Source organism: Lepisosteus platostomus, chromosome 9, assembly GCF_059453375.1.
Source record: "Lepisosteus platostomus isolate fLepPlt1 chromosome 9, fLepPlt1.hap1, whole genome shotgun sequence".
NCBI lineage: Eukaryota > Metazoa > Chordata > Actinopteri > Semionotiformes > Lepisosteidae > Lepisosteus > Lepisosteus platostomus.
The window spans coordinates 24,888,264-24,915,044 of NC_142619.1; the positions used below are offsets into that span (position 1 = coordinate 24,888,264).

Genomic DNA, 26,781 nt, shown 5'->3' on the forward strand with positions numbered 1-26,781 from the left:
TTTTACTTTTGTTTTCTATTTACCGACTATCCCCTTTTGTGATTTTTGAGTGCATTTGGTCTGTTCAGTGTGTAAGAAATCGAGCCATGTGTTGGAATTGAAATATAAAGCAAAACCTGATTGAAATGCAAAAGTGTTTTTATTGGAGGCAAGGCCAAAACGTGTGGTAGTCCATACTAACATTAGTCCCTTTAATCCTTTCCAGAAACAGACTGAATGCACAAACTACTTGGGCTTTTTCTGTAATGGCGATAATACTATATTACAAGATTGGGGTACCTGAAGCATTTTTAAATCTTATTTCTCTGGAGTTGGTGACAGGCCTGCCATGGGAGCAAGCTGTACCCCTCCTACAAGCACTTTCTGGGGGAACCTTGGAGGTCCAAAAGCAGAAATACATTCAGTGGGGTGCCATGCATTGTCCTTAGCTCTGTGCGATGCCAACTTTAAATCAACGTGACAAATGGGGCTGAGTTCTTAAATGTGGATCAAAGCAGTGAGGATCTTAAGATTTCAAATCTTTTTTTTTTCTCTGTACTGTTAATGTGAATACTTCTGAATTATCAAGCATGAAATTGGCACTTCAGAGTCTACAAAATAGTTTAAGGATCACTGACTTTAATTACTTGCAAGATATTTCTAAACTAGACACCTGTGGTGCTGCTTCCAGTTAACTTTGATTTTCCTCGCAGAGAGACAGAGATGCATTTTGTGCACAGAATTGTCAGTAGAAGGTTAGTGCATGCTTTAGCTTAGTTTTGAAATTTTCAGATGGAAGACTAGTATATGTCCATTTGGTATTCTTAATACCTTTAGCAGATAAAGCTTTCATAGACTAAAGTTTTAGACAAATATGCTTAAGTTGCTAAAGGCAGGATTTTGTTGGTGATTGTGTAGCACGTTCGTGCAGTATAATGACTTCAAATTTCACACCCTAAGCTATCCGATAAAGCCAGATTATTGGGCAGTATTGTGCCAACCTGTGAAAGGGAAAAGTGGAAAGCTAAAACATTTTAGCGAAGGAGGTGTGAAATACTGAAGTCTTGGAGAAAAACAAGTACTCCAATTTTGGGAGGGGAAAAACTTCTCTCATCTGTCATTCTGCTGGAAGGCAAGTTATGACCAGAAAGCCTTGCTTTAAAACAAAGTTTGTTCCTAAAACTGCCTCAGTAAATATATTTGGCAGGGTGAACTCTTGGTTGCAATTGCATTGCATGAATACACCAAGCTTAAATGCTTTGGGGATAAGTGTTGGTATGTGCTGTAATTGCCTGAAGTCAGGCAAGAAGCCTTATATTTTTTTTTCATTTTTTTTTATCCTCAGCAGAACATCCGTGCCTGACTCTCTTATATGAAAATTCCTGATGTTTTGGGCAGTTAACAGCTTTAGTGTTCAAATGTATTTTTGGTGAGTACAGCCCATTCCAGTGGCTAAACACTGGCTGGTTTATTGCAATGTAAATGTAGAGAAGACAGGTTTTGCTTAACCATAAAGTCGATGATAAATCCTAAATGTCTGTTGTGGAATTTTGTTTAGGTTGTCAGTCACAAGTGCTTTATTTCGCAGCTAAATCATATATATATATATAATAGGTGGTACAAACTGGTTATACAGCTTCTTGTCATTTTCCATTCTCTTTGCAAGGTGTCTATACTGTGTTCTCAAGCCGAATAGGGGGTGCATGGTGCATCTGTTCTTGTGTTCAGTCAAGCATCTTGGGAGTGAGTGAAAGAGGGTGACACCGTAGTGACTGCAGATACTTGCATTTGCTGTAAAATCTTTTGTTTTAGCAGTGGGACTTGAAATTGAAAAGCTTCTCTCCTGCAAACTGTCAAGGCATAAGGGCACTTAGTAAATAAACTCTTAAAATAAGATTTCTTGCTCATATAGTCTTATGAGCAAATTCTCTGCAGCATCTTTGATTCCGCTTGGTAGCAGGAGGCATGCTGTTATCTTTAGATCACCTAAATAATAATAATCATAAGTCTTCTGAGAACCTTTTTCCACTCGTAAATTCCCACAATTCCTGCCCAAACTGCTGGGTGCACGCAGAAGCACTGCAATGTACAGTGGGTGTACCAGCGCACCCTGATGAATCTATCTGTATAGATTATCAGACTGTCTAAAGCGATTTTCATGAGGGGGACTCGACACTTCTGCAAATGCACTTTTAGTGGAAGATTTCTGTAGGAGTTTGAATTAAGGACGTGGGAGCATATTTTTATTGGTTGTGCATTAAACCAGAGTTGCTGATTCTTGCATAACACTCTTCTGTGTTTTTTTGCTAGACCCTTATCTGTATTTTTTTTGTCTCCCAAAGTATTCCACTACAGAAATGATAGGATTATAACATTTAAAAAATGATTGCAGTGCTTCTAAAATCGGTTCCCTTTTAGTTTTTTTATATATACTTAAAAGGTGTAAGTGTAATGCAAGTACAATTGTGTTTTGTACACAATGGTTGTAAATAAAAAGCTGCACCTTTTCTGACTTCTAGGATAGTTGCATTTTAGACTTCCCAGATCGCTCCACAATTGACTCGAATGCTGTTTATCACCACTGGATCTCCACATCTTGATAAATTGACGGACCAGTTAACAAAGCAAGATAACTCTTGGCTTTGCTTCTCACTAACATAAATGACAGCATCAGAAGCAAAAGTTGTTATATTTCTCTTGTGCTTTAATAAACCATTTCTGAAGGGGTTTGAGTTTTGAAGGCTGCCGAGAGAAACTAGATGAGATGCCATCTGTGTTCTGGTTTCGTCACTTGACTCTGTATGACAAAGCACCCTAGCTGTTCCTTTTATATTTTGAGTTTTTCCTCAGATGTTTCATGTTTTGTCATTTTCTTCTCCCTGGGTCTGTATTTTTAATTTCTCTTCCTGTTCTTTGCTGGTTTTACAGATAATTGTTCCAAGAAATCTCGGCTAAACTTAAAACGTCTGACGGGATGAAAAGATCCTTGCACTGAATGCAGACCTCTCCAGGCTTCTAAGGGATTTCTGGTTTACCCACGTGAGAGTCCCTTCTTATGTAATGAAAACAAATAGGCTGAATGTGAGGATTAAATCATGTTACATCCTTCCCATATCGCATGCCTGAGAGCAATATATGGAATTTCAGAAGGGATATTAGCCAACTTTCCAACCTGTAATCATGATCCTGTTTCGAAGTTGTAGTGGTCCATATCTTGAATATTTGAAATATGAAAGAAGAAATGGGGGGGGGTCGTATCCGACACTAGCAGCAGCTGAGGAAATCCAGTGGATTTGGGCCTGATCCAAATCTGGGCAGAGATGTGGGGAAAATTAAATTTAAGAGAAATAAATGCAGAGTTCACGATTTGATGTGGACGAGAAAATGTTGCAAATACTGTAAGCGCAAATGACACAGAAGAAAGTACTAGAACAAACTGGTGAGTGGTAGGCATAATGACTGACCAGGTTTCTTCTTCTACACTATGTGGGGAAGCAGTTAAATAGACAAACAGGATGCTGAAATACACAGTAAAAAGAATGAACAAATCATGCCAAAACTAGCATGTTTGTACTTCTTGCTACCGCCCTGCAAAAATGAAATCCTTTACCCTGTGAGAGCTGCATAAAACACTGTGGCAAGCTGTTCAGTTCCAATCCTTGTGGCGTTTCTAATTTGACAGGGGGTTAGATTTCAGGCATCCGCCGAAAAAGTATGGCGCCTGATCCATTGCTTTACTCATCCTGAGTTTGCTTCGTGTCAATTTCTCTGCGTAGCATTTTGTCTTCTTCATCATGTAGATGAAGGCAAATCCAGTCTGAGTCTCCTTTGTTCCTTCAGAAGGATAGCCTCCTGTGTGTTGTTTCTGAGGGCTAAGCAGAGACCTTAGACAACATGAAAGAGAGGCTTAACGCATAAACAATAGTTTGCTGTCTTTCCCAGTTCCCCGAGGAGCCATCTGCAATCATTCCACTATTAGCAATGAGCAATTAAACAGCCTTTAGAATTATGATAGAGTGCAAGTGTTCCAGTTTTTGCTAGGGAACAAATTCCTCCACAGCAGGTGGTCGGAGAGCACAGAACGCACATGTGATCACCCAGAGAATGATGGCAACTTTGCACAATACACCCATCCACCTTAATTGCTTCTCAAGTGACCTGATCTGATCTGCCTCTTTGACCTCATTCAGCAGACAGCAGAACACCTGCATGCTTCCCCTGCCTGGGTAAAGATTGTTTCAAGAGCAGGGGCAGGCAAATGGAATGCAGGGCTTCACCTTTTCCAATGTTCTTTGGTTGTAAGTGCAATAAGAGACAGATGGTCACAGAAGGCAAAAGTGGGGTATTTAGCCACTACTTATTTGCAGGTCAGAGCCATGGCTGGGAGATTTCCAGGCTTGTGCAGTCCCTAAATGCATAAAATGCATTAGAAGAATACAGATAGCCTTGAAAATGGCAGGTAATAAATCACCATGCCTCCAAACCAAGACATTTTTAAGCCTCAAATATCAAGATCATCTTTCATATGGTTTACTGTAAGGGAAATTAAAATTCTCAGTACAGACTTAAGTTTAGATCTTGTCTCTTCAAGTGTTAGTACATGGTCAAAAAGTATACATTTTAAAATATGCAATATAGAAGTTGGAAACCTAAACTTCACTCAGAATTGGCTCTTTACAGTTTCCTGTCATTTGGCTGATGAAGCAAAAACCTGACGTGAACCACTGGCTTAATGTACAAAACAGACGACTGGTTCGTAACAGATGCTGTAACAGTGGATAGGGCTTTAAACTCTAAAGCAGAGGGTTGTGGGTTCAAATCCCAGGTAAGGTAGTGCTTCTTCTTAAACAAGGTATGGGAGTTACTATAAATTCCTCCATTAACCTTGTTGTATAGGTGGGTACTCTAAATGTTGCCCATGTAAATGAGAACAGAAATGTGTTCTCAGTTAACTGTTTAGAAACTTCCAGTGTGGAAAAAAAATCCTGAACTGCTTTCTGCCCTCTGTGCAAGAGTTTCTGTTCCTGTCTTTTATGTTGCCTCTTTCGGATTCAGTTCCTTCCTCTTTTCTTTGTTCAATGTGGTGACTCACCCAAACGTCTTCAAAGTTGGAAGCATTTCTTTGCCTTCAAAGTAAGAACGGGATTGAGTGTCAAACATTGGCGGTGTTTGCAAGGAACGAGAAATAAAGAGCGTAAGTTAACATCTCATAAGCTACAATAAGTCTGGAAAAGGTCTAGATCCAATTTAAAAAATTTAATAAAATTTAATTTCCATACATTACATCCAGCCAGCCAGCCATTTTCTAACCATTTTATCTAATGCAGGGATGGAGAGGAACCAGAGCGTATTGCAACCAGCAATATATAGAAGGCAGTGTGAACCATGGAAGGGACGCCAGTCTGTTGCATGGCACAGACAGACACATACAGTACACCAGGGATGATTAAAGGGGAACTGCAATGCTGTTTTCATATTTTGAGGTTAGAAAAAATTGGCATTGATGAATGCATTTCAAGTCATAATAAACGTTGTACACTGTAACTTGTAAAACCTCTAATTTACCTCACAAAATAGACTAAATTTCCAGGTATGCACAGCACCATGTTCTATGATTCAGAACGACGTAACAAAACTTCGGGTAACATGTGGTCTTATGATATTGTAAACAAGCAGGCTTGTGAATATATATCTCCAATAGAAATATTACTCTCTATCTCAACATGGTTTTGCCGATAAATACTACTTTAACTCTGCATGCAGGTCAGGTTGGAACATTTCTGTGGTGAAATGTCTGCTGCACAACTTGTTTTTATTTGCTTCTACATTACTAGTAATAGTCATTACAGTGACTAGTGAGCAGGAAGGGCTGAATCATATTGCAACTCATGGGAACTCGAATGACGGTTTGTGACATTTCACAAAGTTCATGATTTTGTGCTTAGTTTTACATCTTTTCCTATAACGTCAATGAATTTATTTTGTTACAGAGATTTAAAACTGGGACTGCGGTTTCCCTTTAACCTACCAATATGTCTGAAATATGTATGAAATGCACTCCACGAATTGAAAGCGCCCCCCCCCCCCCCATCATGGCGAGGCAGGACTGTTAACCACGGCGATACTATGCTGCCCTGCTGTGAACTATCCACCAGTAGAAACATACAATACATGTTCAATACATGAAGGCCCTGAAGACATTTTGAATGGAAGATGTCTCACATAAGATGAAGTTTGTGACTGACTGGTGGGTGATGGCTTTTTGATATAAAGAAATGTTAGCATATGATCTGTGCTTATATGGCTCTGAAATCCTGCAGGTGTTCCTCATCTACCTCACATAAAATACAGTGTAATTTTCTTAACTGAAAGAATCACAAGTACTCCTCAATGACAGAAAACTGCAGCTTCAGACATTCAGTTCTTAAAAACTTAAGACTGTTTCCTGATAAGAGGAGAACATACTGACACATTAACAAAAGTAAACTACATTATCGTCATTACACAGTCAGAAACTTGTAAGAATTGGATTTCAAGTGTTTTTTGTTTCTCTTGTAAGAGTGTATAGTGATAGACATGATGCAATTTGATTATGATTGCATGAAGCTCTCTCCGTCATAATTGTCAATGGGTCACCAGTGCAAAAGGAATGGATTTCACAGCATAATGCATTCAACAACCTAATTACAAATCTTAAATGATTGTTTGCATTTTACATTGGGGGGGGGGGGGGAACTTTAGCCAAGGCAATTGTAGTTTTTTACAACTATTGAGTAAGCCAGCTTCCCAGTTCTAGGACACTCCCAACACTACAGTGAGTTCATTTGTCATGCTACTATTCTCATTTGTTTATCCATAATACTAAATGTTTCTCAAACACTTCCATGATGCAGAGAAAGGCGTATTCCTACCAGTCATGAGGCTTTCAATTGGCATTGAAGCTTTACAATAAAAGGATGACTAGCTTTTGATCCGCTATCAAATCATCTTTGAATTTTAATTGTGCAGTGCCTTGCAAAAGTATTCATTCTGCCAAAATGTTAATGAATCACAAATAATGTTAATCTTTTTTCAAATAATTTTTTTATATTTTTATCTATAATGAATACTGTTTCTTTGTGGAAAAAACCTGCGATATACAAATTGAAATTTGACTTGGTTTAAGCCATTATGTTGGCGGACGCACCTTTGGCAGCAATTACTGCTGAGAGTTTTTTAAATGTCTTTCCACCCTTTTCGTACTGGGATGGTGAAATTACATCTCTGCTAGTAAAACTGCATCAACAATGACGATGCATCAGTTCATTGTCCTGCTGATATTTGTATTTTGACTGGATTTTAGGTTCTTGCGTGACTCAAGCAGATTTCTCTCTACTAAGGTTTCAGCTCATAAGAGACATCCCGGCTCTTATATCATGGTGCCACCTCCATGCTATGTATTTAGTCCATAAGTGTCAGTTTACAGTGTCCCATGAAAGTATTGGGACAGCAAAGTCAAATCTATTATTTTTTTCTTACAGTCAACTGACTTGTACAGTATATGTGATCATTGAATTGCTCTGAATAAATGCAATAATTATTTGTTGGTGATTCCATGAATTAATTTGATCATATTAGAAAAAAAAACATACTTTGGGCTCGTCCCAGTGATTTCAAGTAACCACAAACATTGGGACACATTCACTTTAAGGATAATGCAAAAAATGATTAAATTACTTATTAAAGGTAATAAACGCCAGTATTTGGTTGCATACTCCTTTGTGTGAATATCTGCATGCCATCTACAATTCTCTGAGCTCACCAGGCTATTTGCATTATCCTTAAAATGCTTTGCTGCAATCACTTTTAAGGCCTTACTTTTTCCTATGACATTGTTGAAGCACTCCCCAATACATATGGCCATACGGCTCACTGATCCATCCATCCGTTTTCTAAGCATTTTATGGAATACAGGGCTGCTAGGAAGCCTATCTTAGCAAGAAACAGGTGGAAGGTGAGATATACCCTTCAAGGCTAATTTTCCCAGAAGCCAATTAACCTATCAGTTTATCTTTGGACTGTGAGAACTGTGGGAGAAAACTAGAGCACCCAGCAAAAATCCTCATGAACATGGAGGGAACATGCAACCTCCATGCAGAGAGCACCTGAGGTCCAGAATGGACCTCAAGACCCCAGCACTGCAAGGCAGCAATGCTAACCATTGGACCACCATGTAGTTCAGGTGGGTAGCTGCGTCAGCATGCGTAGGCTGCAAAGGAACAAGTAATAGGTTTATTCCATGCTGAAAAAAAGAAGAAAGAAAACACAACGTTTCGGCCGTGGAGCTTCTTCAGGTGTGAGCTAGGGAAGATGATGTGGAGCTGTCAGCCGTAGAAATTCCTTAGCCTCTTTGATGTTGTTGTCGGAAAGGATCATCTGTTTTTTGAGGGAGAAAATGGTAGAGAGCATTAGTTTCCTAGAAACTTGTTTTAGGAGTCTCTGAGTGTTACTCTGGGTTGTATCAGAGTCAAAAGAAAAGGTATTAAATTTCAGGCGAAATCCTTTAGGGATGATATTATGTCATCGACATCCTGTCTTTATTGATGATGTTTTTGATATTGGCAGCAGTAGAATTAAATCTGGAGGTTACCTAAACATTTTATCCATCTATGTAGAAGAAAATGCTTCCATACTTATTGGGAGGCCCTTCACCATGCAGTATGACAATGACGGAAGATATACGGCCTGTGCAACCAAGTTCTTCAGGAGAAAAAAAGTGAGAGATCATAAACTGGACAGGTCAAGGATAAATCTAAATGATGTTACATGGTGAGGTCAGAACACTTCAAGAAGAGGCAAAAGGTCAAATTATCTGCAAACTGCTTTCAAAGTGGAAGCACTGGGCTTGGTAAATCACCTCAAAAGAACACAAACAGTTCACACAAAGACACTTAGCACTTTAACCTTTGCATCTTAGAGATGGTATTGGGAACCATTTCAATATTTCCTTAGCTCAACAAAGATTCATTCTTTCCTGTGCCTGTTGCTTTTTTTGTGTCCTCGTTCTTGCAATGTGTCTTACAATAAAGTGGCAGCCATGAATACAATTTAACATTTCAAGCATGTCTCTCAAAATAAAGAGGAAATGAAACTTGTTATACCATCTAAACGACTCTCACATACATAGCAAACTAATGTTAAAATGAATGCAGTGGTTAAAAGCATGCAGCTGTTTGGATAAAATCCATTTGATTATATTGGGAAGATGCCTGAAACCACAATACCATAGGCTGGCTTGTAACTTCTCTAGGAGAAAGGACCATCACAAAGGCACTCATTTTTTAACATGAATATATCCACAAAGTACAGACAACTAAAGCCAAAAAAAAGACAAAACTCAATTCACTGTTATATAAAATGTTTGATTTCTCATCCTCCATGAGTATTCAAAGCAATTGACTAGTTTGACGATTTGTTAAATATTAAGGGAAATTAATATTATTTAAAATGTAAAGTTTATTTAAGAAATAAGAAAAGTGTGTTCTTGTAATTTTCCTGTTAACAGGAGTAGGAGGCATAAAGGGATTTACACAATAATTGGCTCCATGAATTTCTGTAACAAGATACTGTATTAAAAGGTAATCATGGAAATGAACAATATGCATCATATGCGGTAAAAATAACATGAAAAGCTCACAATAAATTGACCAGTTCTGGTTTTGTGATTTGTTTTTTCCTGGTTATCTAACATTTATTTTTGTATGAAGCATATGCCACTTAGAAGAAGACTTTCAAACATTTTTGCTCCACTGAAAAATGACACTTTATCTACTATACATATAAACTTTTGTTTTACCACATCTGTCCTGCCATTCACTCTGCATCTTTTGTCCTTTATTCATTTAGATATTCTGACAATGCGCGTAATTATTTTAAATATGCCTTCCAAAAGTAATCACACATTTCCTGTGCAGAAGTGTTTTGTGAAATTACAAAATTAAGCGTACACATTTTGTATGCTTAATATTTTATGCAAAATCTGAATGCTTTGTGAAAGTTACTTGGGAATTACTTGTCAACAGCAGTTTTCAAGTCTTTCCACAGATTCTTTTTTAGGATACAAGTCAGAACTTTGACTGGGCCATTCAAGGCCATTGTCTTTCTTATTCATAAGCCACTCCAGTGAAGCTTTTGGTTACTGTCCTGTTGAAAGCTGAATTTTGTCCCAGTTTAAGGTCTGAATTAAGATTTGCCAGTACTTTGCTTTATGTTCCCATTTGCCTTGATTAATCTCCCAGTTCCTGCTGGTGAAACTATACATAACGCTGTCAGCCCCACTCTTGACAGCAGAGAGGGTGCTGGTGAAGTGAATCACTTTGCATCAGATGTAACGTTTTGCATTTAGATCAAAAAAGTCCAATGTTGTCTTATCAGACCACAAACTTTTTTTTGCAGAGTCACCTAATTACTGTGTTGCTAACAGCATGCAGGATTTGAGATGGGGTTTTTTTTTCAGTCCATACCAGCCCTTTTAATGGATTGACCGGGACGTTGTTGACCCATAGAGATTTTCAAGTTCTCCATTGGCCTCACAGTTGCATCCATAACCACCCATATTCTTCCTCTACGCCCAGCTCTCACTTTGGAGGGACAAGCTGATCTGGGCAGTTTCTGAGTGACTTCCGCTTCTTAGTGATCGACCACCCCATCTTCGAAGACATACTGTATTAAGTTTCTTTGAGATGTTTTTATACATTTCTCCTGCTCTGTGTGTCTGTGCAAGTTTATCCGTGAGTTTTTTTTTAAAGCTTCTTCAAGATTCAGTCATACAATTCAGGCACTTAGAAAGATTTAGATTGATTTGTTCTGTACAGTTTATATACTGTATTTATTCTGCCATCAAGTGAACCACTTTTATTGTACAATGTGGCCACTCAATTTAAAGTAGTGTAATTTAAAGCAGTTTTTATGCACCTAAATTAAAGTGTTGTGATAGCTGAGCATTCAAACTTTTCAATTTTTCTATTGTGTTGTCTATTTTTCTTTTTATTTTGCTTTGAATGTAGCGAGCATGTTATGTAAATATATACAGTAGCAAATATTAACTGCTACTTCAACATGTCATGACTGCATACAAAGAAATGGGAAAACAGTGCAAGGGACTGAATCCATTTATTTTCTGAACTACAAAATCAATACCACAACAATGTACTATTTCATCCATCTTTCTGTTACATGAACAGCTACTGATGATTCTTGGTTCGTGTTTCTTTAGATAGTGATTAGGATTATAAGAAGAACCTGTGGTGTTTTGTAAGCACATCTGTTATTTTGCTGTTTTAACATTTTTTAAAGATATGGCTTTTCAGTCAAAATTACAGATGCACGGATCTGAAATTGTCTTCTCGTTGCTATTGGACACATACCACAACAAACTACACCACGGTGAAGATATAGTGCCATTTTCAGGCAGAAGGAGAAAGGATACTTGATTTTCAGGAAGCTGGCGGTCACCCATAGGTTGAGTCAAGATATAGAGCCATTCATGCTTGTCTGGACATCTAACAAATTATGTGTCCACTTAAAAGCAAGAGGGCCGCATAATCTGCAGTAAATTTAATGAAAACTGATATTGAATTGCCAACAAATGTCAGCCAAAATGATTACAACAGCCCTGTAGTTGCACAGAAGCAGATGCAGTACATTGCCATACAAAGTCCACATTAGCAGTATAATAAAAGTATACAGTATGTAAGCAGCTGACCTGAGAGGGAAATAAAGGTTTTAAAAATTACAGTGCACAACAGGAACTGGAAGTTCTTTGTTTTAATAACAAAAAGTTTACTAACAGCCCTCTTTTAAGAGTTTAAAGGACCTTTTTGTACTAAGACTTGCTTTGAAAACATATGCTTAACATTTCAGTGCCTTTTTTTTCATTGAAGAACTATAAAAACACATTGACCCAACTGTGTTTTGTTGAGATACACATTTTAATAGAAAAATGGCTTCTTTTTAACATAGTGACATACAAAAAGTAATCACCCCCTTTTAATCATGTACCAACACAGATGTACACACTTTTTTAAGATGGACATTGTAATCAAAGCTTGCATGCTCAAATGGTCACTCATTTATGAGTGACAGACATTAAGCTTCAGCAAAAGCTGGCAAAAAAACTAAAATATTAAAGAATTTAAGGGCAAGTAAGGGGTGAATACTTAGGCACTGTGCAACCTCAAAAAATAAGTTACCATTTTGCTGCTTATACAGTACATTGTTACCGTCCCATGAGGCTCGGACCTCAAACAAAGGGAACTTGAGTTTGAGAATGTACAGATATTTAAACAATACTTTTACTCACGTTTTCTAAAGTGTATACCTTCCTCTTGAGCATCTTAATTCCCCCTCACCCAGCCCACAGTTACTGTCACTGTTGTGTTGGGAAATCTCTGGAGAGACCTGCATCATGTTTCCTTTCAGGGATTTGCTGAGGTTTGTTATGAACCCCTGCAAACACAAGGGATAGCAGAGAAATCTTGGAAGATAGGTGCTCGGCCACCTGGGACACTATGTGCCACACAGCACAGCTGTGAAGAGACCATCCTGCATGACATGGCAAAGCACCAGACCTTTCAATGAATGTATTGCATTTTAGAACAGAAGAAAGGTTGCAAAGAAATGGAGAACATTCACCATTTTTGCCTAAACGTTCTACGTGTGTCGCACACAAAAGTTCTGTATTAAGCTATTTGTAGTCTACCTCACCTTTTTATATGATTACTGATTAAAATCTTTGACAGGTTCTGTTATATATCCCCTACAAAGGTACTAGAAGGGATTCTTTGGCTAACATACTGTAGAATGGTGCTGTATGACTACAGAAATGGAATATTGTTATCTAGTGTTGTCACTTGTCCATGCTTTATATCACCCTCAGGAATGAATGCATCACATACCTGTTTGGCATTTAAAATGTGCAACAAGTGAAACATTTCAAGGCATTTGTGTGAGGGTTTTGAAATGAGCATTAGATCCACAACAGCACTTGTCTTTCCAACATGAAGAGTGGCTCTGCTTAGATGATTAGTTGCCATCCTTATTCAACATAGCTTTGCTGACAAGAAATTTATTCCCAATACTTATCTTGCTATTCACAGTTAACACAGGAAATTGTGAATGATTGCAATCACTTTTCAGTGTAGGCCTGGCAACTGCAAAAAAGCCAAAATCATTTAAATTGCTACACCAAGAAATACAACTATGAAAACTTACTGTGTCAGCTGCCAGGACAGAGCAACTGAGAACAGAATGTTCTGAAACTAGAAAAGCATTCTTTCCGGGGAACTTGAATTTGAATATACAGTATCTATCTTTATCTAAGTACACAATTCCCTAACCAAAACTTGCTTCAGGCAATGTTGCTTGTAATGATGTACTGTAGGACAGACCTACTGTTTCTAAATTGATGTTGAGAATATCCTAGAAAATAGTCAACAGGGATTTAGAAATGGTAGGTTTTACTTAGAGTTCTTTAAAGAAGCAACAACGGTAATGGGTACACATAGGGCAAATGACATGGTATATTTAGATTTTTGACTTTTGATAAAGTTCCATGTAAAAGATGAATTATCAAATTTCAGGGTGTTGGCATTCAGGGACACACAAGTGTTTGGATTGAGAATTGTTTATATAAATAGAAAACAGGGGGATGAGATCAATTGCTATACCAAACAATACAACTATGAAAAGACAAATTGATGTGATGTCATCAGAGGAGTACCACAAGGATCTGTACTAGGCCCACTGTTGTTCTTAATTCATATCAATGATGTAGGAATCTAGTCAGGTTTGAAGATGATACCAAATTAGGAAGATAAGATAACATTGTAGACCCAGCAATGTAATTCTGGGTATTGCATGCAAACAATAAAAACATAAATTCTACATACAAAATGGGAAACTCTGAGTTAGAAGAGCCAGTTTATGAAAACGACATGGGTACTTATGTCAACACATCATTTATATCTTCTATACAATGTGGGGAAGCAAATAAAAGCACAAAATGTTAGGATATATAGTTAAAGATTCTAGTTCAAACCACTGCAGCTAAGCTTTTAACTCACATTAGATTCTGGCAGTACATCCCTTCTGCTCTTAAATCTCTACTGCAAAGTCGTGTATTCAATATAAGATCTCATTACAAAGCTCTGAAAAATGTAGTTCCATCACACATCTCTCAACTCCTTCATGTGTACACTCCTTCCTGTAGGCCCAGTTATGTTGTGCCTGGTCCATTCCTCATTGTACCTAAGAATAAATGTCGGACCGTTGGTGAACGTGCTTTCTCTACTTTGCTGCTCCATTTTTATGAGATGTCCTTTCTGCACCCTTTGAGAGACAAAATCTTTGTACTCATATTTTTATTAAGGCCTATGCATGATTGTATTAAAGTTTGTCTTTCATTATATTTTTATCATTTGTTCAGGGTCCTAGGGTTTGGAAATGTGATAGGTACGTTTTGTTATTATTGTCGTTGTCATGTTGAATTTAAATGGAGGGATGTTATATTAAAATTGTATAACACACCAGTTAGGCCTCAGTTAGAATATTGTGTACAGTTTTATTCGTCACATTGCTGCCCTGAAATCAGTTCAAAGTATTTAAGTATTTTATTTTAGATGTTTTGAGAATTTTAACACAAAAATAATGAAAAATGTTACAAACAATAAAACCTACCAGATACTGAAAACAAAGCACAAACTTGCTCATTCATCTTTACAGCTTTATTGTTGAGATAAGTATAAAGTCAAAATCTGAAGTGTAGGAAATTAATACAATTTCCAATAAATGCAAAGCTCAGTGTTTTTCTAAACATTCAAGAAAGGGATCCCAAATCTTATTGAACTGCTCCACAGTGTTTGTCCTATAAAAAATAAATCCTCTCAGTTGTACTGTAATTTAGGAGACCGTTAGATTGGGCCAGCTCTTGAACCAGGCAATAATTTTTTAATTATAGATTTTAATTCTTTAATAATTTTTTTCATAACCATGCTGAACATCAGTGCTAATTGTTCTGCCTTTGTCAGTCTGATCATTGCCTCTGAACAACAGAAGAGTGTTAATTTGGGATCTTGGGGTATATTCTTCCTAGACACTTTTGAGTACCACTGTGAGAGTGCCATCAGAGGACTTGCTCCTGTCTCATAGAAGAATATATCTTGTTTAATTTTGTTTTAGAGTAATGAACCCTCTTCCTATACCTCATAACAAATTTCAATATTGAGCTCCTTGCACTGAACATCTTTCAGGTGTTCAACAGACACGTCCATGTGCTTAGAAAACACAGATAGAAACTGTGAAATTAAACGTTTTGAGGAAAGAGGTTGTTGCACAAGATCGTGAAACAGATCAGCCCTGGAGAGTTTTTCAAATTGAGGCACATTTTGCTTAACAAAGTTTCTGACCTGTAAATAACAAAAAAAAGCTATTTGTGGGAGACCTATTAACTGACTAAATTATGCAAATTGTTCAAGTATTTCAAAGTAATAAACCTTTTTCTTTCCATTTTTTTCCATTTTGACAAGGACTAAGGCTACGGTTGGGGCATAAACTGAGGTTCTGGGTGATTTATTCACATTTTTAATCTGATTTAGTATTCTCATGGTATTCCTCAAATTATTAAACATTTTGCTTTAACTTTTTAGTTTTTAGTTTAACAGAGAAGACTACAGTCTACATAGTCAACCCACCGCCCTTCTTCAGAATCAACAATGAAGCATGAAACCAGGGGACACAAGTGGAAACTATATGGTAATGCACTTTAAAGAAATCCCGACCTTTCGTCGAAACTGTTACCCTGGTTCTTTCAAGAACTGGCTGGATGAGCCCCTTGGAGCAATTAACTGGTAATTACCAAACGAGCTACATGGGCTGAATGTCTCCTCTCGTTTGTAATGTTTCTTATATTCTTTTGTGACTTAATATTTGTTTAATAAAAGTAGACAAATGGACGATATACACCATTTTTCATACCCTTTCAAACATTTTATCTCCTGTAGGTGTCTAGGATGATAGAGTTATCTAATGATGTTGTTGTTTAATATTTACAGTTTTTTGTCTGAATGATTTTCTGATATAAATGAAGATGAAGTGGTTTAAATTGTTGGGTCTGTCTGGGACCACAAATACCAAATATTATGTTTCTGAACACTTAAATTAATATTGAATTATGATCTGCTAGGTTCTATTAATCAGAGTCAATATTGCTTTAAAATGTAGCTTAATGTGTGTAAACAGCGAAGACAGGGCTGCCCAAGAATTTAATCGGAATGTTCTAACTGATTTCTGTTAATTCAGTATTTCCACGGTACATTCCTAAGGCAGCCCTTTAATTGCTTTTTCTAAATCTGCCAAATACAAAATGTCTATACCTAAGAAGAAGACATAAATCAGACAGCAGTGGATGCTATTGAACCACTTTGATAGAACACAAATTCTCAAAACAATAGTTTAGAAATCAGAAATGGGATTACTTGGCAAAGGGCTTTTTCCTGAATCACAGCAATGTTTTAGTATAGGTTATTACACAGATAAATAACAATTGCATAGATAACACAGATAAATAATAACAATGAAATCCAAAATGTTGCGGAGAACTTAGGTTTTTTGTTTATTTTCTAAACCATTCGGGTCATCTTAGTTTTGTGTATTAAAGGTCTTATTTAAGATGACTGTGGTTCATGTGCTTTTTTTTAATGATGTGATTGAGTTAATGAAGGAGCTACATAAACAACTACAGACAACATTGTCAGATTTGCAATGGAGCTCATACAACACTGTTTATTAACAATGTTTATGTCAGCTGTACAAACCATATTTTGAGTAAACAGAACTAATTCCGCCGTCACTTCTGAGCGACAGGTTTATGGTTCTTCGGTGCCACCAGGAAGGACTTTATTTATACAGTACATTTATCTTACTTTAAGCTCAAGTATACTGTAAGTTAACTGCAGACCTCAATGGTTGAATCTAAGCTTAAAGATACCAATTATTTTTGCCTATATTCTCCTAATATTGTATTTTAACATTATTTTTCAGTTCTTTGGGCTTGGTAATTGAATGATTCAGAAAAAGCAGACTCTTCATAGCTTGTTGCCAGGAAATGAGAAGGGGAAGGGAATGACTGTCACACCATGCCTTTTTGCTCATTAGTAAACCACACTGAAGAGACACTGATACACTGTGAGATGCTGCTTCCTCTCAGACAGTCAGTTACCATAGCAAATAGTACCCTAAGCAAAAACAGCCAGAGTACCACACAGACAACAAAGATCCAGGAAATGCAATAAGTAAGATATCATACAGAAAACAGGTCATAATGTATTTTTGGGTACCAGACCACCCCCCTTGTTTCTCTGTGCTGCATTTTATTTTCAAAAACAAAACAAAAATCCGACAAAAAAATGAATACAGACTCATTTTCCTTGAATGATATAGAGAACCATGCAAAAAAAAACTCTTTCAAGTCAAACAATTTGAATTTGTTATCAAGAGATTAATATGAGCGTGTTTTTTTTTTTTTTTGGGGGGGGGGGGGGGTTATTTAATTCCTACATTTGATCATATTTGAACAAAACCAAACTGACTTTGTGTTCAACCCAGTGATCAGTGATTTCAAGTTGCTGAGGGACACATTTACTCTAGGTACATTTCAGAATGTATATGGGATAATAATTGCAACCCATTGACCTCATCAGACACTTTGTTTAATTTTTTAAAATCATTTTGCTGCAGCCTCTTTGAATTGTGAATTTCAATTGTGAATTGTAAGATAACACCTTTTCTCCCGTTGAACTCCTTGGATGCACGTGTGTTTTGGGCCATTCTTCATGTCTATGACAATGTACTGTCAATCTTCTACATACTATACACACACAGTCTCTGTAAACTACAGAATTTGTTTTGCTATATGATAGAAATTAAGAAACACTGCTATGCAAGCCTCTGAAAAAATAGGTGTTTTTAACACATTGCTTTCTATAAAACATGGGGACATGATAAAAATGCAAAAAGAATTTAGAATACATAGTCAAAAGTATACAAAGTACATCAAGGAATATAAAATATATATTTAATGCCCTAGTAAGATCTCTTTTCGAATATTTGTGCACAGTTTGGGTCACCACACTTTGAAAATAGATCTTAGTACTCTGGAATCTACAAGGCTTAAAGGAATATCATACTCTTGTAGCCTCTCACAGGTTCCAGGAATTGAACATTTTTAGTCTTAAAGGCAGGATTACAAGGGGACCTGATTCAAATATTCAAAATCTTTCACAAAGCATTACTGAAGTGTACCAAATGGAATTCAGAACTAACCATCAAGACCAAATAAAAGGCCCATGAAGAAACTACTGGGAAAAAGCATTTGGAACTGAGACCAGGAGGCACTGTTTTACACAAAGAGTTGTAAAAGTCTGTAACAGACTACAGATGTACAGTAACAACCTGGGCTTCTTTTAAGAATTGGCTGAATTAGATGCTCTGATCATTTGCCTACTTACAACCAAATCGATGAGCCAAATAACCACCTCTTGTTTGTAACATTTCTTCAACTGTTTTGTAACAGTTCTACATGGGTTAAACTTTTTTTCAGCAAAAAAAAAAGTCATAATGAAAGGGGCTTTAAATCATCAGATTGTATGATATGGCCAATAATAATTTTCATGGAATGAGTTTTACTGTGCAAGTAGGGGGAGACACGACGAAACATTTTTGACTTGAGAGAAAAAGATGAGTAAATTGGTCGATTGAATTTTGATGACGGAGTAGCTAGCTACCTGATAGCTCTGTTGAAGTGCTTGCTGCAGAGCACAACTCTATCCTGTTTCACACTTCTAACAACGTTACAGGAAGAGAATAACTTTTCTTGGCATTGCAGTGGATCATTCGCCGCCATTTGTCAGAAATCCTTAGAGAATAATTGTCAGTAAAAAAAAAAGATCAGATTTGTTCAACAGTAAAAAGCAGCAACGTTAAAACTTACAAACCCATGTTTGGTAAAATGATGACTCCATTTCTGTAAACAATTGAGCAACTTTTATTTGTTCCTGATTCATATATAATTGCTTTATAACTGCAAAGGAACAAATCTAAATGCTACAAGTACAACACTGTCGCCAAGGAATTTTAGACGCATTTCCTTGGTTTACAAGTTCACACGAAAGTAGTTTATTCCAGATTTAAACTGCAGGTCCTTTATTGAAACGTTCAACTCGCTGCACAAGCGAAATGAAACCCAACGCGATAAGATGAAGAGAAAAGTCATAAATTAACGATTAAAGTAGTCAGTAGTCTTCCCAGGCGATCGGCTCTTCGTATCTAGTCGTGTTTGTTCGGGGAGAAGCTATGCGGGGGGGCGGGCTGAGCGCTGCTCCCTGCCTGTGCGATCGAACTTGCCAGTGAAGAGCGTTTCTCTCCACCGGGCTGTTCACCTGAGGCGCTGCTACTGCTGCGTGAAAAACCAGGTAGGAAATGTCTAAAAACCTGAGCATATTGTTATGATAAACTCCCTGAGACGTGGTGCTAAATATGCTGTCTTATCGGTTATTAAATAGTAAGCGCTGTATGGCAGAAAAACTACAGGAAAAGTTTTAGAGTAAAGTTTGGAAATTCGGGTACTAACTAGCGACCTGCGATATGTGGTGGGAAAACGCAACAGGTACAAGTTAACCGGCCTATCTAACTAGTTAAGCACTAATAAGAAAGGTGTTCAGTACTTTCCTCGCAGAAACAGTACACGTTATCAGACGACTTTATTGCACGATTGCATTGTTTTGTTTGGTCTGAAATAAGTTGCACAACTACACGCTTTGACTCTATATTCTTATTGATCTTTCCCATATCTTTTTTTTTTCTTAGCCGCCTTCGAGTATCTGCTGCTGATTTGCACTCGGGGGAATGTGGGGGCATTAAGTGCAAAGCGCTATCAAGAAGGAGGAAAAGTTTTCTCCCAACGCAGCACCGCTGATTAAGCCAACAACAACAAAAACAATACGGCACCATAAAATAAACACCGATTAAGCCCCTAAAATAAGTAACATGGCGACGGGTGGATTTAGATCAAGTACAACGACAGACTTTCTCGAAGAATGGAAAGCCAAGCGAGAGAAAATGAGGGCTAAAATGCTTGGGGATATTGCTGCTTCTACCGGTGGGAACAGCGGCAGTAACACGGCGGCACCTTCTGCGGTCGTGACGAGCAACAGCGAGTCGAGAAGTCCAACTTCTCCGGGCGGCGAGTTGAACAACAATGGGAATCCGGATCGCGTAGTTGTTTCTTCTTCTTCTTTCAACTGCGTCTCCTCTTCTCTCCCGATGGCTCGATCCTCGTCTTCCTCAGCCCTGAGGAGGATGGAGGATGACCCGCAGCAGGCGGCCGCGGGCAGGGGAGGCGATCCTGCTGGAGGTAACCTGAAGAAGTCTCCGCCGCCGGAGAAGGTCCCCAGCACCCCGCAGCCCGAGTGCGCCGGGATGATCGTGTGCAACGACAGCGACAAAGATCGGTCCCCGTCCCCGGCATCGATCTCAAGCAAAGGCAAAGAGAAAAGCAAGAGCTCGGGCCCAAGCGCCAGAAAGGGAAAGGGGCAGATAGAGAAAAGGAAGCTCCGAGAGAAGCGCAGATCTACAGGTGTTGTCAGCATACCTTCCAACGAGGTGAGGAAAAGTGAGAAGTTTCATTTTTCCCCTGTTCTGTCACACCTCAAGCCACTGGCAAGTAAAGGGGTGGCTGTTGCTCTTGATAATACAGTCGGTTAGAGCGGTATTTTTTATATGACAACCTGCATACGGAAGTTATGTGTTTTCACGAGTAGTCGAAGCGAAATACGTGTACTACGGCTTAAGGTTATCGCCGGGAAGGCCGCCACTATAATCCTTAGCAATCACTAAACATTAAAGAATGCAAGAGATGTGAAAACAAATGCGCCAAAAATACCACGTCTATTGTGTTAGTGAAGTTTTTAATACCGGTGATCCATTATTTCTGCAGGAAACAGAATAATAACTTTATACACGTGACATACCTGAAAACACTGGCATTTTTTACGTGGTTGGCATTTCTGCTTTCACTCACGTATCTCAATTGATGACTTTGTAAATCGAATGTGTAAAAAATCGCCTGTATTGACATATTTTTTTTTTAGTCCATGGGTATGTAATGAATGGATATGTTCTTTTTGGGTATGTAATGAACCTACAAACCGGAAGACAGCTGAATTCCTAAGGCTGGATTTGTTACTTCAAGTTTTAATAATAACCAGCCGAAATGTCTCACGTTTGTTATTGTATGTGCCAGTTAAAGTTTACTATAAATGTACTGGTATTGCGCCAATAAACAGTGAGAAATAAGCAACTGTGACTAACACAGTATTAGCAGCATGTTAAGAAACTTAATCAATACCATATTTTGATATATACAAATGCTTTTGTCCATGCTTTAAATGTTGGAATTATGATTAAATTGGATCACGATGAAAAATACTTCTTATGTATGGTTTTGGCTGTGTAGTCAGTTTCAAACCTAATATTTCAGTTAGATTTGTCACGTTGTCCCATTTATAGACAGTAGGACCAAAACTTTGGTCAGTTGCCCAAGAGCTATTAGGTTCTGGGTAGTTTCTTTTGGAAGTTGACCAGTAGGCTCAGTTGGCTAAGATATCCTGTCATTAGACAAGGTACCAAACTCAAGTGTTTAAAAACTGGGTTTTGGCCAGGCCATAATGTTATGTTGCAAAAAAATACTATGCCAAATATGTGGAATTATGTCCCACGGTTTTAATAACCTTGCTACCGTGGAAGACATATTTCAAAATATTTTGGTTAGCATGTTTTATGCTGTTTCTTAAGGCAGCATAAAATGTAGTGCTTATGAAAGTTTTCTCTATGATGATTGTAGAGCTGTTTTCAGAGTGCTACAGGTCATTAACATTACAATTAATGATAGCTCATTCATGTATGTGAATGTTTCATTCTTATGGGAACCAGTGCTCCAATGCATACATTTAATGTTTTAAGAGCAAATAAAAAAAAACACATTTGTTAGGTTCTGCATGTACAGATAATTGCGTTTCAGTTAAGTATTCAGTCTGCAAACTTTCAGTTAGTCTTTAAACATTCCAGGACACTAGGCTATCATGTTACATTTGAGTCCTCCTTTTCTGACAGAGCTGTCTATATCTGTTCCTCTGGAGAACTTTGACCTGAAGAAAATGTTCATGCTCCTTATGAAACCTTTTATTCCTCTCTGTGCCATTCTTACATCATCGTTCGGTAGAAAGAAACCTAACCTGAAAGCTAATAATAAAACATTGCGTTTTGTCATAGCTTTAGAATGCAGGAGAACACAATGTTTGGACCAAATCATCTTGAATTTGTGTTAAAAAAGTTTGTGAATTGGCACCTTTTCATTCGCTGTGTTACATGCAGTGTTACTGAATGAACCAGGACGTTGGGTTCACACTATTTGTGTAGTTCATGTAGTTTTCTTACTGAAGCAACATTTTGTTCTGTACTGAAGTGGATCTCCCTAATAACTGTTGCCTGGGGTCTATCTGTAGGTTGCAGGCCATTAAAAGCCATTTATCACAACTACTGAGCAGCTCAAAGAACTAATGCAAAAACCCATTTGTGCCAGTGGCTGCCGGTTGATGATGGGATGCAAGCTTGTTAATCTGCCCCAGACCTGAGCCCAGGCATCACTGGGCTGTTTCTGCTCAACCAGTCTTTAAGTTAAGTATAAGTGGTACCTTCGTACCTGTTGCTTTAAATACAGGTTTTCTGTAATGTTCCTTAGCTTCTGTTTGACAGGCCTGGGAAATGACAGTGCTGTTGTAAAGGACTTCTGCTTTTTTTAGATAAGGGATTTTGTTAGACTACTCCTGGAGATAACGCCAGCTTTTAGAGTTTTATGTAAGTCAGAGGTGAATCATAACACTCATAAAGTAATGAATTGGTGGTGCTGATTATTTAAATTGTTTAGAGTTCTTGGAATACAGAACTGGAAAAGAAGCAAAATGGCCTCAGATTCTGTAGTCTGACTATGGAAATAGACTGGTATTGAGGTTTTCTGTAGTAGTTCTGGAAGTAAATTTAAAGGAGACATTAAGTAGTCCAGTATTCAAATTTCTGCATACTGTAATTTTAGAGGTAGAATCAAAGATTTTAGTTGGCAATCAATTCCAAAATGGACATTTCTTCCCCCTGTAGAATGTTATTTCACTTCATCACAGTTAATTTTAATTGAACTGTTTCTGTTTTTAACCTATATATGATGTCAGTTGAAATTTTTTAGAATATTATTTAGGTTTTTTTGACTACTTTGTGATAGATTTCTTGGTCTGATAATTCACTGTAGGCAAATTGCCCATCATTTTTATTTCCTATTGAGGGGCCAGTTTACAAGTTTTTCTTCAGAGAACAAAGAAAGACCGCTGCTTTCAAAAGAGACTCGTACTTCCAGGAGGAAGAGGGCACTTTCAGAAGCAGGTCCATTGGCTGAGGCTTTGCCATCACCTCATTATTGTTCTCCCTTAGTTACAGAAGGGGTCACTGCATTGATAGAAGAACCTGCTATTTTATTTGCACATATGTGTTCTTAAGTCATGTTTCAGCCCACATTTATTTAGATAACCATGATATCAATTAGGAGTTTGAGATGGATTTGACTAAATATCTACAAAAGGCTTTCTACATACAAAAAATAAAGTGACAGGTGACTTGTGCACTTTGGTTTACATAATTTACGCATCCTAGCCATGGTTTTCCTGGGTGTTTCCTGTACTGCTCTGATGCCACCCTCTGATTGCTTTTCTAATTGTCTTTTGCTATTTCCTCAAACAGTGGCGAGTGTTTTTTTTGTTCTCCTTTTGCAAGTCTGTGTTGATTTTCCCCTGGGATGCGACTCATTCACCTCCAAAAGTCTCTCATAAATCACCCTACCCGATAGTTTCCTTGGGTTTCCTCTAAAACCTCTCCTGGTGCTTTCCCTTTAACAAATGTGCTTATTGCTGTCACTTCTTACTGCCACTGTTTTATTAAATAACTGTTGCATTAATTGGTAGATTCAGCGACCTCTGCAAGAGATTCTGTTAATGTACTTTCATGGTCAATTGGGTGTCTGACGATATGTGACAGCTTTAATTTTATATGGATTAACTTGTGCATTAATTTGCAAATTGAACAGCACTTAAACTTCCTTCACATGCCCGCACCATTGCCTGCAAAACGTGCTGCCGTCAAAATGTTTTATTTGATCCGAACAACATAATAAAGGTTAGAAATCAGAGGAGGAAATTCGGTCCACCTAGCTTGTTTGGTTTGCTATGGACTGTGGACCTTGTCCAGCTGTTTCTTGAAACAGGGTACTGGCTTCAACAGCACGGCTGGATATCTTGTTTCTGGCACCCAAAACACTTGATATAAAAACAACAGTCTCCTAGTCGCTCCTTGTAGTTTCCACTTGTGTTCTCTAGTTCGTGTTTCACTGTTGATTCTGAAGAAGTCCATTGGGTTGCATTTGTCAAGAACTTTGAGGGTTTTGAATACTTGAATCAAGTTGCTTTTATTTCCCCGGTTAAGACCAAAATGGTTCAGCTCTTTTACCCTGGTATATACAGAACATTACTTTCTAAGCCAGGAAAAACTTTCAGCTTTAGACTGATTCTAGAGGTGCAATATATATGTTTTGTTGTTGTGGGTTTTCCAAGTATTGTGTACAGTTTTGTAGGTGAAGTCTTAACCAGTGCCTTGAATATTTGTGGCATAATCTTCCCTTAAAATGCGACACTTCAACTGCATCCTAAACTTAGCGTTTTATATTGCTTCTGCAGACTGTCTAGGGAAGAGAAATGTCAACACACGCCCAAACAAGTAAGGCAGTGAAATGCCAGAACTGAAAAGTAAAATAAAGAAATGGTGATTTTCATAGCTCTTTTCCTTGGAAGCGCTGATAAATGCTTCCCTAGAAGTTACTTAATACATAGTGCAGCCTATATGATCTTTATAGGAATTCTTAGAACTCCTCTGCTTTTTAATAGTAATGTGGGATTTATGTGTATGCATCTAAAACGATGAGGTTGCTGAATTGTTTTCGCACTTCTTTTCTCCAGAATTTGTCAGAGAAATCTTACGTCTTCCTGTATTTGAAAGTCAAGGACAAAAATGTGTTGGGTAGAATAGCTGGCTTGTAAATCCCTTCTGCAGAGCAGGTTACCTCGGATCTGGAAAAACAGCAGAGGTTTAGTCATTGTTAGGTAAGTTGTTCTTTTTTTAGGAGTTGTTCCTTTCAGGGGCTCTCTGTTTCCCCTCTTTCCCATTAAAATGTACCAGTTCTAAGCCCTTACTGTTTAAAAAAATCTGTAGTATTTGTCCATAATCTCTGTGACCAAATGACATAGTGGGTTTAATGGAAATAAAGGAATGAAAAGCATTTAAATGAAATGGCAGAAAGAATTTTTGGGATGCTCTGGAGGAAACTAGTGATGAATGGGAGCAGGCTTTTGCTTTTAGGAAATGACAAGGTTAATGGGGAGGCCTTTCACATTAGGAGAGAAAATTCCACTTTGCGTGTCTTAGAAAAAGCAGATGTTCTCCTCTTCAAGTATGATCCTTTTTAGGAGTGTATATAAACCAGGATAAATACTATTTTTCTGCTTCTAAAAATATATAAGCACATAAGTATGATACTTTACATGAAATTACAGACAACAGGATATATACTTATATATATACAGTATACCTAATATCTTGTAGAACTATATATAAACATTTGGCTGCATAGACCATCAGTATTTGTTTACCAGGAATTTGATTAATGAAAAGTTAAATTGTATAGCTCAGAGAGTGTACTTCATATCTGTCTTCTCCTCTGCGATTAATTGATTATATGCTGTTTGTGTTAAGTCGGTTTTGATATAGTATAACATTTTTTCTTAATATTTATTTTTTGTACCTTTGCTAATAGGTGTCATTAAAAAGTTTTCTGTTTTTTTTTGGTTTTCCAACACAAAATGGAGAAACTCTGATGTGCGGAATAATCGGCAGAATAGAATACTTTATATATGAAAAAATAAATAAAAACCTTGGCATTTTATGTATTCATTATGCTTATACCCACGCCTTAGGGCAAGAGAATATGAATGAACATGTTTTTCTTTTGCTTGCACTTCACATTTACATGTGATATATTGAAATTCGGCGTAGGAGTTGTTGCACTCTCCCAGGATTTTGTTGTTGGAGTTGCTCATCGCTCTAATTGTTATGCATACTTTTCATTTGTTAACAAGTGGTTTCTCTTTGAAATTCCATTCATCCATTTTCTTACCGCTTTGTCCAATACAGGGCCAATACAGGGTTGTGGGTGAGCTGGAGCCTTTCTTGGCAAGCAACAAGCGCAAGTTAGGATACACTCTGGACGGGACAGCAGTCCATCACACAGCAGACACACAGACATAGACGCACACGCACTGACACCAGGCCCAATTTCCACAGAAACTCTACTTCATAACTTACTAGTATTTCTTTGGACTGTGGGTGAAAACAAGGGCACCTGAGAAAACCCACAGGAACATACAAACTCCACACAGATAGCATACCAGGTCTGGAATTGTACCCAGGGCCCCAGTGCTGTGAGGCAGCAGTGTTAACCACTGTGCCACACTCTTCTTGAAATTCTTCCCAGCCAAATATCTGATCTTCATCCTAATGTTAATCCGGGCCAGTCAAATGGGAATTTCCAGCCTCCTAATACAGGTATTAGCAGCTTTT

General features: G+C 37.7%; 1 protein-coding gene across 1 annotated transcript in view; it reads left to right on the forward strand.

Moving 5' to 3' along the window:
- Window positions 1-19,230: 19,230 nt before the first annotated feature.
- pawr (PRKC, apoptosis, WT1, regulator) overlaps window positions 19,231-26,781 on the forward strand; it is a 98,470-nt gene continuing 90,919 nt past the window's right edge. The window contains exons 1-2 of the mRNA XM_088647273.1: window positions 19,231-19,484; window positions 19,879-20,673. Of these exons, the coding sequence (XP_088503399.1) occupies window positions 20,059-20,673 (615 nt within the window). The 5' untranslated portion in view covers window positions 19,231-19,484; window positions 19,879-20,058. The remainder of the gene's footprint in view (window positions 19,485-19,878; window positions 20,674-26,781) is intronic.